This window comes from Corapipo altera, unplaced genomic scaffold (genome assembly GCF_003945725.1).
Source record: "Corapipo altera isolate COAL_440 unplaced genomic scaffold, ASM394572v1 23b, whole genome shotgun sequence".
Classification (NCBI taxonomy): domain Eukaryota; kingdom Metazoa; phylum Chordata; class Aves; order Passeriformes; family Pipridae; genus Corapipo; species Corapipo altera.
The window spans coordinates 1,387,165-1,399,935 of record NW_020884885.1 but is presented as its reverse complement, the minus strand read 5'-3'; the positions used below and the strand labels follow the sequence as shown (position 1 = coordinate 1,399,935).

At 40.3% G+C, this 12,771-nt stretch overlaps 1 protein-coding gene across 4 annotated transcripts in view; it reads right to left on the bottom strand.

Annotated features, from left to right (window-relative positions):
- SCG5 (secretogranin V) overlaps positions 1 to 12,196 on the bottom strand; it is a 33,853-nt gene extending 21,657 nt beyond the window's left edge. Inside the window, exons 1-2 of one of the 4 annotated variants that reach the window (XM_027642361.1) lie at positions 12,075 to 12,196; positions 10,557 to 10,789 (exon numbers count right to left, since the gene is read on the bottom strand). In XM_027642361.1, coding sequence (XP_027498162.1) covers positions 10,557 to 10,770 — 214 coding nt within the window. In that variant the 5' untranslated portion in view covers positions 10,771 to 10,789; positions 12,075 to 12,196. Of the gene's footprint in view, positions 1 to 10,556; positions 10,790 to 11,449; positions 11,766 to 12,074 lie in introns of those variants that run through there. The other 3 variants (XM_027642359.1, XM_027642358.1, XM_027642360.1) reach the window with 3 other exon arrangements.
- Between the last annotated feature and the right edge of the window lie 575 nt (positions 12,197 to 12,771).

Below are 12,771 nucleotides of genomic sequence, written 5' to 3'. Positions count from 1 at the left end.
AATGAGGTCTCCCCTCAGTCTCCTCTTCTCCAGGCTGAACAGACCAAGTGACTCCAGCTGCTCCTCATCTGACTTCCCCTCAAGGCCCCTCACCATCCTCGTTGCCCTGCTTTGGACACTCTGTAAGAGCTTAATATCTTTCCTACATTGTGGTGCCCAAAACTGCACACAATATTCAAGGTGAGGCCACCCCAGTGCAGAGCAGAGCGGGACAATCCCCTCCATCGACGGGCTGCCGATGCTTTGCCTGATGCCCCCCAGGACAGGGTTGGCCCTCCTGGCTGCCAGGGCACTGCTGACTCATATTCAACTTGCCATTGACCAGGACCGCCCAGGTGCCTTTCTGTGGTACTGCTTTCCAGCATCTCATTCCCCAGTCTGTATGTACATCCAGGGTTGCCCCATCCCAGGTGCAGAATCCAGTGCTTCCCCTTGTTGAACTTCATATGGTTGGGGATTGCCCAGTCCTTTAATTTGTTAAGGTATCCCTTGCCTTCGAGGGAGTCAACAGCTCCTCCCAGTTTTGAGCCATCTGCAAACTTGCTTAGTATCCCTTCCTGTTCTGTGTCCGAATCATTTATGAAGATGTTGAAGATGAAGATGTTGAAGGTAAGATGGAGCCCTGCAGAACACCACTAGTGACAGGTCACCAGTCTGATGTCACTCCATTCACTAGTAGCCTTTGTGCTCGACCCATGAACCAACTGCTCACCTACCATATGATGTGTTTATCGAGCTGTGAGCTGGACATTTTGTCTAGAAGGATCCAGTATTGAAAGCTCTACTGAAATCCAAAAAGATTACATCAGCTGGCTTCCCTTGATCAGCTAGGTGGGTTACTTTGTCATATAAGGAAATCAGGCTGGATAAGCAGGACTTTCCTCTCCTGAAGCCATGCTGGCTATGACCGATGACTTTCAGGTGTTTTTTAATCCCAGAATAATCTTCTCCATAACTTTACCAGGCACTGAAGTTTCCAGGGTCCTCTTCCTTGCCCTTCTTGAAAATTCAGACAACATTTGCCAGCTTCCAGTCAGGTGGGATCTCTCTGGATTCCCAAGACTGCTCAAAAATTATCGAGAGAGGTTTTGCAATGAAATCAGCAGCTCCTTGAGGATTCTTGGTTGAATCCCATCAGGCCCCAGAGATTCATAAGGATCCAGCTGGAACAGCAGATCCTGCAAAATTTCAGGGTCAACTGGGAGTTGATCATTTTCACAGTCATGGTCCTCTAGCTCAGAGCACTGAGATCCCCTTGGTCCATAATCCATGTTGAAGATAGAGGCAAAGAAAGTATTAAACTCCTCTGCCCTGTCTCTGTCCCCATTTGTGAGGTGAACATCCTCATCCTGTAAGGGGCTGATGATATTTCTACACTGCCTATTGTCACTAATGCATTTGAAAAAACTCTTTTTATTGTCCTCCACATTTCTGGCAGCTTCAGCTCCAGCTGAACTTTGACCACACCAATTTTCTCCCTACAGCGGCAAGCAGCATCTCTGAATTCTTCCCATGTCACTTGACCTTGCTTCCACTGGGCATACATTCTTTTTTTTTTTTTTGCCTTATTTCCAAGAGAAGATTCCTGCTCAGCCAAGCCAGCCTTCTGCCTAGCCTGCTTGTCTTCTGACATTTGGGAATTGCCTGCTCTTGTGCCCTTAGGTGGTGATGTTTAAAAAGTGACCAGCACTGAGGGACCCCAGCACCTGTAAAAACACTTTCCAGGGTACTTTACTTACAAATTCCCTGAGCAGCCTGAAGTCTCTTCTCTCTTCATGTCCACAGTTGAGGTTTTGCTGGCACTTTTCCTCCTCTCAACAGAGATTTTAAACTCAATCACTCCGTGGTCGCTGTGGTCAAAACAGCCACCAGTCTCCACTTTGCTCACAAGATCCACTCTGTTGACAAGCAGCAGATCAGGGAGGACATTTTTTTGAGTCGGTTCCCTCAGGATCTGTTCCATAAAGTTGCCATCCAGGTTTATTAGGAATCTTCTGGCCCAGGTTGTACCAGCTGTGTGGTGCTCACAGTCGATTTCTGGCAAGTTGAAGTCTCCAGGAGGACAAGGGTAGTTGACTAGGGAGTGTCCCTTAGTTCCTCAAAGATTAATTTGTTGACATCATTGTCCTGGCTGGGAGGTCTATAGCAGACTCCCACAATGACATCCACACTATTTGTTTGACTTGATTTTTACCCAGAAGCTCTCAACTGTGCCATTGCCAGCTGTGAGCTCCATACATTCTATCCCTTCTATTACATACAGTGGCACCCCTCCACCTTTTCTGTCCTGCCTATCCCTACTGAAGAGCCTGTAACTGTCCAACAGGGCACTCCAGTCAAAGGTCTCATCAACCCACCAGGTTTCACTCATGCCAAAGATATCAAATCTCTGGGACTGAGCCAAAGCTTCAAGCTCCTCGTTTGTTCCTCATGCTGTGTCATTAGTTAGAAACATTTTAGCTATGTGAAAGACAAGTAGGGAAAAAAAATCATTAAAAACAAAAGCTTATCATAATTTGGCCAATCTTTACTGGTAGATTTTTTAAATTCTTTGGGACCATAAGTGATTGGTAGATGAAATTTTACTGTTTTGTATTAAATTTCTATATACTATCTGCCAACTCTAGAAAACATAATTACTATAAAGGATAAGACAATATAGAAGCTGTCATATTTCCTCTTCTTGTCAAGTTTCTAATCTCTCTTATTGGATTTTTTTTCCTCTAGTAACATGTACAAAAAAAAGTAATTGTATGGGCTACAAATCCCATTCTAATTGATTAATTACCTTAAGGTACTGGAGATTCTACTTAATTCTGAATCCCTACAGACTTGCCCTCTTTCTTTCCTGAAAGAGTCCCATCTCAAACAGCTTTCTCCTTTGATGGAGTCTTTTAAAGATGACTTCATGAACAGTAGCAGTAGTCTGTACCACATAACATTGGTTAGTATGAGGTTTTAGGAGTTGGAGCCTCTTCATCTTCTTGGTTCCTCAGAAGAGACATGTGACACCTGCAGACTCTTCTGCAGTCACCAGAAGACAATGTTGTTTCAAGAAAAGGTTTCAAAGCCTCAAATCTAAATAGGTCCCTTAGTCAGACCCACAGGCAAATAATGGAGATTTAGAGAGAAACTTTTCTTCTTGTGTTCCCCATTGACTGACTTCTCTGATGAAAACAGTAGTTTCGAGAATTTTCCCTACATCTCCCCAGCCACACTGAGAACACAGGAATAGTGCCTGCACCCCTCCTCAAGGGCATAGAGGAAGGGCAGTTCCCAAAATTGAGAAGTGGCAGAGTCCACAGTGGTAATACTTACTGCCTTCACTGGATCCTGCTCTTGCTCCTCAAGAGGGAAGGTTGTGAAAAACATTGAGGTAACATGGTATGACCTCCACATAGCAACACAGACATCAACTTGGCTTTCTTATTATTCACTGCTTGTCATGGCTAATAAATTCATATGGAATCAAGGATATTATGGGCCAAATTTTCAAAGACTTTTCTTTAATAAAAGTAAAGTCATACCACCTCATTATTTTCCCATTTGTGGAGTTAGAGGTATAAACATTTTATGTGCAATTTCTTTATAGACCTGTGCCATATCACTCACTCAGATAAAGAAAATCCACAATAAGCACCACTGATGTCATCTAGCACTGCCATCTGTCACTGTCATTTGCTTTTAAATTCAGAAATTAGAATTCTAAAGTACCTCTCTTTCAACATGCACCACCACTGCCTGATACTCAAATTCTGGTTATGTTTAATAATACAATTTGCAGAATAAAATACAAAGAAAATACAAATCTAGATATCTACCATATTAATATATAAAAAATTAGCTTTACCACTTTCATTTTATGTTACAAACTTGAGATGTCCATGTTAAATTTTGAAACAATATTTCTTGGGCTATTTGAGTAATTTGAAAAAAAAAAAAAAAAACAACCAAAAAACCAAAAACAACAAACAAAACCTGAAAGCAGAGACTAGTAGAGTGATGCTGGGGTTTGATTTTGTTTGTTAAATACCAGGCCCATAACACAGTGCTTGATTAAAATCACGTGTGCAAAAGCAGTCCCAATGTGAATACAACTTTATGTCTTAACTGCAGCAAGACTTTCTCTGTCGAACAGGTATAACAACCCCAATACCAAATGATTGTGTGGTCTCTTTGCACTAACAAAGCAGCCCTGAATCAGCAGGGCAGGCTGTGGGAGGTCTGCCCAGCTCAGCTGCATGGCCAGCCCCAGGACTCCACTGCTATCCCTGGAGGCTGGCACGGAGGATGTAAACTAGAGCAAAGAGGACACAGACATCACACTGCCATGTTTGCTGACCCCCAGATATCATACAATAACCACTGACTTCCAGTCACCTGAGGAAGTCCAAATATATTCGGGTATAAGAATAGGACACATTAGCCCAAAAGTGAATGAGTGCAAAGCGCATTTCTGCACTGGTTTTACCAAATGCATTCATCAGCAAAAGTTTTTGCAACTTTCTAATACAAATATTTTACTGTCCTTGTAGGAAACAAGTAGTAGTCTTGCAGGTATGATACAGGACAGACAGTAAAGTTATACAGCACTTAAGTTTTCTTATTAGTAAAATGTAAACAAAACACACATTATTAACATGCATGAGTAATCTGCATAATTTTGCAGACAGTAGGTTCCATGCAAAGTGCTATTTGTACAGAGTCTGTGCTGACGAGTCATTAACTACCAGTTGTTAGTAGAAATATTTGCAAAATGTTCCAGACTCTCTTATCATCTCAATCAGGGAAACAGTAACATTTTTCTGAAGCAATAAACAGGTATTTATTTCCTTTCAAAATAATCAAACAAACCCCAGTCTTTTCTCAGTAGCTACAAGCAGTCTCATCAGGAGAGTCAAAAGCCACCCTAAGAGGCATCATATTTTTCATATTTTCTTATGCCTACAAACGATCAGGATTTAGGAGATCTCATTTAATGTTGTCACTGAGGTTGAAAACATTATGCCTCTTCTGGAGATAGAAAACTTCAGACTCTAGGCTGTCACATCAGCACCTTTACCAACAATCACTTCATTTGAAGTGCTTAAGAAATAAAAACAAAACAACCAAATCAAACACAAACAAACCAACCACACAAGAGGCTTTCTGGGGTATTGAATTTACAGTAGACAATTATATTTGCAAAATGAAAATAAGACTTCACATTTCCCATTACGAATTTAAAGTGCTATAAACTGCCCGAGTTGAACTAGTGGTGCCCCCGTGTGTTTGAGATTTTTATTGTTCTGCTATGCATGGTATAGTAGTCCTGAAATTTGTATTATATATGTAATCCCTTCCACTCCTCAGGAAAACAAACAAATAAATAAATAAACAATATCAAGTCCCTTTAAATATTGGTACAAACATGTAAGCATGCAAGGAAAGAAAAAAAGTAGTCTCTTACTTCGGAAAATTCCTGCCAAGCACAAAAATTAACTTCTATGTTTTTGAATGTTGAATGCATTTCTTTATTTTATTCTATTGTTCTCTTTTAACACAGACACAGCTGTCTTCTTATCTGTAGAAAGTTTGAATATAGCCCAGTAGGGCTTGTATAGTATTTTAGTGACAAAGCTAAACAGTAACTACTAAAACACAGCTACTCATTAAAAATTCTTATTTTGCCTTTCTATGTTTTCCCCTCTTTTTATAGACACTGCTGAGTGACTCCAACATAGCTTTCTGAAAAGATGAATGAACAAGGAGAGGGAATATTATTAGAGAAATTAGAGTAGTTAATATGAGTTTATTAGTTTTAGGAATCAGAGGGTGTACAGAAAGAAACTCAAGTGACCAGCAAAAGCAGCTGATCCTAAGATACCACCTTCAGGTATCTAAAACATTTTCACTCATCCTGTAGGATATGTCTGGCTTCTGCCATGCTAACATGCTATGCACCAACTGCTGGCTATGGTACACAAGCATAGGGAATCAGACAGCAAATTCCCATTTCTGTGATATATTTGTCCTATTCCACTTAATTAACAGAGGAGAGCTCACATTGCCTCTGCATCCCTCTGAACTTCACAGCACTTTCTAAGTAGATTAAACTTTTTATCAGGCATTTTCTAGACTTTACTCCCATTTTAGCAGCCTGACTTGAAGTAACAGGCAAATTGACAACTGAAAAGGAAAAGATAAAAACCCCATGTATTTATGAATTTTAACAATTAATTTCAATTTCAATTAAGAAACTGTCTTTTTTTTTTTTCTATCAATCAAGAAAACTGGTCACTTCAAGTCTGGTCACTTCAGAAAGAGAGCACATGCTACTAAATGTATTTTCTGAAAAGCGTCCAATTTTTAGTTGTCCTTGGTATAGAATAAGTTTGTGACTTCACTTTCTACAGTCAATACAGTCCTAAATTTTATTTTTTTTTTTGGTGGTGGTGGGAGGGTGAGGGTAAGGATGGGGATGACCATGTATAGTTCCTTGCAACACATCTACCCCTCTGGTTTCTAGCCTTTTAAAGTCAAAATACGATGATTAACACCAGAAAAAATGTAGAGAGCTGAGATGGAAAATGAGTATAATTAGGAAATCTGCTTGTGAACTAACAGCAATGGTATTTTTGTGGTATATAAAACTTCAGTTGGAGAAGGTTATTATAATAATCACTCAGATTTGCAAACATTTCATTATAATCAGGCTGCTAGTATAAAATGGTCTATATTATGGCAGCCAAAATTTGTTTCCAAATTCCAAAGCCACAGAAATTAATTTTTTCCTGACAGTATGTTGTTTGCAAGTGTACACCTATAATGGGTGAAATCTTGGTGTTTTGAAAATCAGTGGCACTTCTGAAATCATGGCCTGGCTAAAGCTGATGGCACTCACAGCTACCACCACTGAGGCACGTCTGTGCTGCTGGGGCTATTTCTGACAAAAGCATTTTGTTCAGTAAAACAATTTTCTGCAGGAACATAATTTATTAAGCTCTGATTGATAAAAGATTTTTTTTTAATGTTGAGTTGCAATACCTAGTCAAAATGAGAAACAAATGCACCCCAGAACAGTCAGTGCACTAATAATGAAGATGCTGTCATGGGATGAACTTGGTTTTAAACTGTTTGAAGTGTCATTGGTCACTGAAACCTACAGTCTGAAAAACATCTGGAAGTCAACACTCTTGGCAGTTCAGAATTTCTCATAAATAATAAACATTTCATACCCAATCCTACTCTCCACTACTTTCAGGTAAAAATTCCTAATGAAGACAGCGCCTCAGGAGACTAGTTAGTGAATTACCACTTCGCCATGATGATATTTAGAATGAAAAACTTGTTTTGCTGTGACATATTCTAATAATTGTGAAACCTCTTTCTTCCCTTCTGCCTTAGTTTTCCTTTCTATTATCACACAGATTTTTTTAAGCACTCACACACAGAATTATTAGCCAGTGATAACAGTGTGACTATGTTGTGGAAATCCCATAGATGAATCCTTCAGAATTTGAAATCTTGTACTGGTGCTATTTAAAAACACATGTACTTATTTTTTCTATAACTCAACTATAAATTGATTTCTTACATGGACAGCACCAGTAATATCAGCCACAAAGTTCCCTCTCAATCCTCCTTACTACTCCTGTCAGCCAACACCTGTGCTAAGAGCACAGGACTTTTGCTTAAACATCACAACCCATGACACTGTTCCTTGTGCTGCTCAGTTCAACTCCTTGTGCATTGACCAAGAAGTACCTGAGACACAAGCAAGCTGTAAGAATGTACCACCATCAAAAACATTCATCCAGAAAGTCCCGCAGAACTGTTTAACAGAGCAGAGATTGGTGCTTTCTCCTCTGAGAGAATTCTGTTTCTGCATGATGTGACTGAATATCATAAAATATGTGTGTGAGATCCATCTGTGTCCCCTTTCCTCCCCCCTCAAACAAACAAACAAGCAAAACACCATTCAGAAGAGTCACTATGTTTTTACTGTACTGAGCATTACACTTCATTTATCCATCATAGGTCATTAACTCATAGGAGTCCTCATTCAAATGCCTCCTATGCTCAGTCCTCACCAGAGAATGAGGTCCTTGCCTGAAACCAGCTCTATTCTCTTTTGATCAGAAAATATTGGCTGACTGGAGCCACTGGGAGGTCAGGAATGTCAAACCCCTGTCAAGAATTGAGTAGTGGGGAGGCTGTGGGGAAAACGGTAAAAACTGCAGTTTTTGAGGCAGACACCATATATGAAAGTATTACGTATCTCTTACAGAACTAAACTGTTTTGAATAGATGTCTTACCATGCCATTTTAGCAGTTCTGTTTCCAAAGTAGATACTTAATAGAAAGTCAAACCCATCATACCCATCATGCAGGTTTCAGAAATAAATATTCAAAGAGGACAAAACAGAGCCTTGTTAACTGATTAGTAATTGGTATATTCAATTGTGAAGTCTTTCACAACGTAATAGTTAAAATCACCCATATTGAATGAAATGCAAGTTTTGATGGATTAACTATCCTATAACTCATGGTCTGTATTTAAAGATAAACTCATGGTGAAAATCTACTGAATTATAGTACTTTTTAAAAAAAGCAGTATGAGAAAATACTGTGTGGAACGATGAAAGACCATTTGAAACTGCAACCAACAGTAGGCTGATGTTTCTAATCAGATACTTTAAGAGATATCTATCTATAAATAGACACATATCATCACAAGAAACCAAAGAAAGAACAAGTGATTACTATCTGAAAAACTTACTGCAGAACATTCCATGAAAAGCAGCATTTGTTACAAAGGTCTGATTTGCTTGTCTATTTCTACACTGACTGATAGCAGTCATCTCACAAGACCATTTTTCTTTTGCAGAAATAGGATGTTAAATACCCATGGTATGCTTGAAGAAAAAAAGAGACATCCTCATGTGATCAAGAGGAGAGTGTTAAAATATGATAAATTAACTGGATTTATCACCTTTCAGTTTCACTCTGTTATATACACAGGGGGTTTTTTACATCAAAAAACCAAGCAAACGAGAGAAAACGAGAGAAAACAAGAAAAGAAAAGTAGGTAAAACAAAAAAAAAAATTGTCAACCTGCTGTTTGTGGAAGACTGTATGGATGACAAAAACTAGCATTATTTGAGTCTCACAGGCACTAGAAAATTTTCAATATTAAGAGATTCCTATTTTGGTTTTGCTAATATTGTAATTAGAAAGTAATGGTAAACAGCTGAGATTAAGTATTTGCCAGAGATTCAGATTTGCTTATATTTTTTAAGGATTTTTTTTTAAAGTCTAGGGGAAAGAGGAAGATGGAGAGTAAAATTACTCTACCAGTCTGTCCTAATTTCTCCATTTATGAACATTCATAAAGGAGGAGAAAAGAGCACAGACCAAATTATACTCTTTAAGTCTAGTCTCTGTCATTTAAGTTTGCAGAAAAACATATGTCCATCAAAGTTTCTTTAGAAAATTTATAAAGTTAGGTCTGCAATTATCTGGTAGAAATGCCTATTCAGTTTTAATCCTCTCCTTAGCCTCCATTAGAGCAATTGTATCTGTTTGGATAGGATAGTCTGTAGATCAGAATGACAATAAAATAAAGAATATAGACTTACAGACTGTGGAGACTTGGTACACTGTGTCAAATTGGTTTAATTCTGAGAGAAAGGATGAGAGTTTCTGCTCTGTTTTGATGTTGTTCAAACATAAACAATAATATTTGGAGTTGCATACCTACAAGTTTTTGCTGTCATGCCAAAATAAAAGCTAGTTTGTACAGTTAAAATAGCAACACATTGTAACACTATCACAATACTCTAACATTTGAGCCAGATATTTCAGATGATTTACATAGCTATAAAAGACTTATTCCAAGGAAAACTTACTCACACAGTGTGAGATCAGAGGTATTGGCCAAAACAAATGAAGCTGAGCCCAGAGCATTCATCACAGCAATACAGTGTTGAGGTGCTACTTACGGATGCAGGGAGAGGAGCACCCATATCCTTCCCACCTGCATCTCAAGCCCTGGCTTCCCCCTGTGTGCTCCAGAATGGATCCTGCAGAATCCTACAGGGTTCTGCAGCATGAAGGAAAAATCCCAGTGTAAGGTTTATCCCTTTATCTTGCATGGCACTGCAAATACTTGATCTCTTTTGGTCTGCAAATGTTTATAAAAATCCAAGAGATTCGGACTCTGTAGGTCACACTTGTTTATTATAGAACATATATGTGATATATTTATGCACAATATTCAGGCATAATTTAGTAAAGCTGTAGTTTTGAGGTACTAGAGCTCAGACACTGCTAAGGTAATGTAACTTTTTCTGCAAAGCCTGTACATTAAAAAACCCCACTATTTCTGCCAAAATCATTACATTAATGAAGGTAGAAGATGAATGATGATATTAAAACAAAGATCAAGCAACAACATGGTGAAGAAGTCCATGATTTTAAACTCAGGATATTCCTTCTGCATCTATAAACAAAATATTAATTATTACCAAAGCATACTAATAAATTAATCACAAGTCAAAGTAGAAATCAGCTACCTTCAATGTTCTGTGGACCAACAAGATTCATAGCCTGGTGTGCTGGATATTCTACACGGGGTCTGGCAATGCCCAGTTGCTCCATAACCCCATGGAGGAGCCTTTGTATATCTGCTTCAGTAACCCTGTCAGGCATTCTAGGGCTGTGGCTAAACGCTGAAGCCAATCCAAATGCCAGCAGAAATATCATGTTGCAAAACAAGGTAGTTATCATAGTGGTAGCCACTTTTATCCTGTGAAAAAGAAAAGAATTTGATTATAAATTATAGTGGGGAAAAAAGTCCTATACACATGGTGGAAATAACATCTGATATTACCACCGGACATCACAGTTTACTACCACAGCTTCTAGGGGCAGCTGAAAGTCTAGCCAGGTGGAAACTGGGAGGGGAGGAGGGGGGGAAACAGGGTGGGTTCGTTCTTCCCTTTTAAAAGAAATATTAAGTAGCAAACTGCAGAAATCAGTTTTCTGATTTGTATTTGCCCATAACATTCATTAACAGTCACTGCAAACAAAATGAATCCATTTTTTCATTTAATGAGAATACGTCATCCACTACACCCCTCCCCTTCCCCCTTCCCCCCCCCCCCCCCCCAGGTTTATTATGCTATTTTATAAAGCTCTGGACTAAGAACTCTTCAGGCAGGAACTGTATTTTCCAAGCTCTATTCTTGCATTGACTGAAAAATGAATAACGAGAGACCTCTGAACAACCTAGATATGGTTTTTTTGCAGTTGAAAACAAAAGGCTTCCTACTTCATATGCATCATCTTTCCCACCTGAAGCAAACTGGTTTGTTTCCTTGAATCCCTTTCACTAAATGGCTGCTCAGTGTAGTTTAATTAGGAAAAAAACCCCCCAAAGCCAACAACAAAACCAACAACAAAGCACCACTTACTGTCCTCTTTGAAAGGCTGAATTTTAATTACAACGCTTGTTTTTTCAAACCTCCTTTTCCCCTCACGTCAGAAAATAATTAAAATGCATCACTTCCAATCCCTTAGATAAACAAAAACCCCTCCACTTCCCCTGGTGCCCTCCCGTGTGCCCTTAACACACGCACAGCTGCCTGATTTCTCCACTCCAGACAGTTAAAGATGCTCCAATACTCCAGCCGCTCGACGCAAGGCACCTGGAAACGTCTTTGAGGCAAAAATGGCTGAAAAACCCCGATGCTGGGAATATTCCCAGCTACGCCTGTGCGCGGCTCCCCCACCGCACCGCACGCCCCTCGCAACCCTCCCGCTTCATCAGCCTCTGCGGCCTCTGTGTCGAGGAAAAAAGCCCGCTTTCTACAGAACATTCCCTTTAATCCGCAGAGCAGCAGGGCTGCCACTCCGCTGCCCGCACCACCGCGCCCTTCTGTGCCGCCCCCCCCGGGCACCTGGGCCGTGACCCGGCCCCCAGGGCAGCTCTGCGGCACCACGGACCCCCCGGGCCGGGCCGGGCCGGGCCCTGCCGCACCGCGGAGCGCCCCGCTCACCTCCCGCTCATCTCCCGCTCACCTCCCGCTCACCTCCTGCTCCCAGCGCGGCTCTGCGGGTGCGGCGGCTCCGCGGCCGCGCATCCTCCGTGCGCACACACGGCCTCTCCCCCGCGCCGGGAGCTGCCCGAGGTACGTGCAGGGACCGTGCCCTCGTGGCGTGGGCTTGTCCCGATAAGAAGATGACACAAAGCTTGGGGAGATATTAAAGATCTCCCTTTTCAGCTAAACACAATAGAATAAAAATAAAACTGAAGGGTTGTGATGGATTAACAGTTACAGAAATAAGCTACTACGTATTCCTGGGACTGTATCCGTCTTCTCGCTGTAATTTCTCTTCCCAGAGTAATATGATTTACTTATGGAATGATAGCATTTACCTAACTACAGGTTTACAAGGTATCAACATGGGAACCGTCTCCAAGGATTTATAGGTGAAGGTCCCCAGATTAAACAGATCTATACACATCATCCATAGCAAAGGTTAGCAAGAAGAAAACTGTAACAGAATGAAGTGCACCACTTAATAGCACTTGTCAAAATGGTAACTTCTAAAGGCTAATTTACGTATCACATCTTCACTGCTACTGATGGGAATGTGTCACATTCCATTTTAGGATAGCTAGCTAAAGAGAAGCTCTGAGATTATACTACATAAACCCCAAGAGAACCATGGCCTACACTTTCAAATGTAGACTATTCTCTCTTTTTGCTGTTCTATAGTACATTA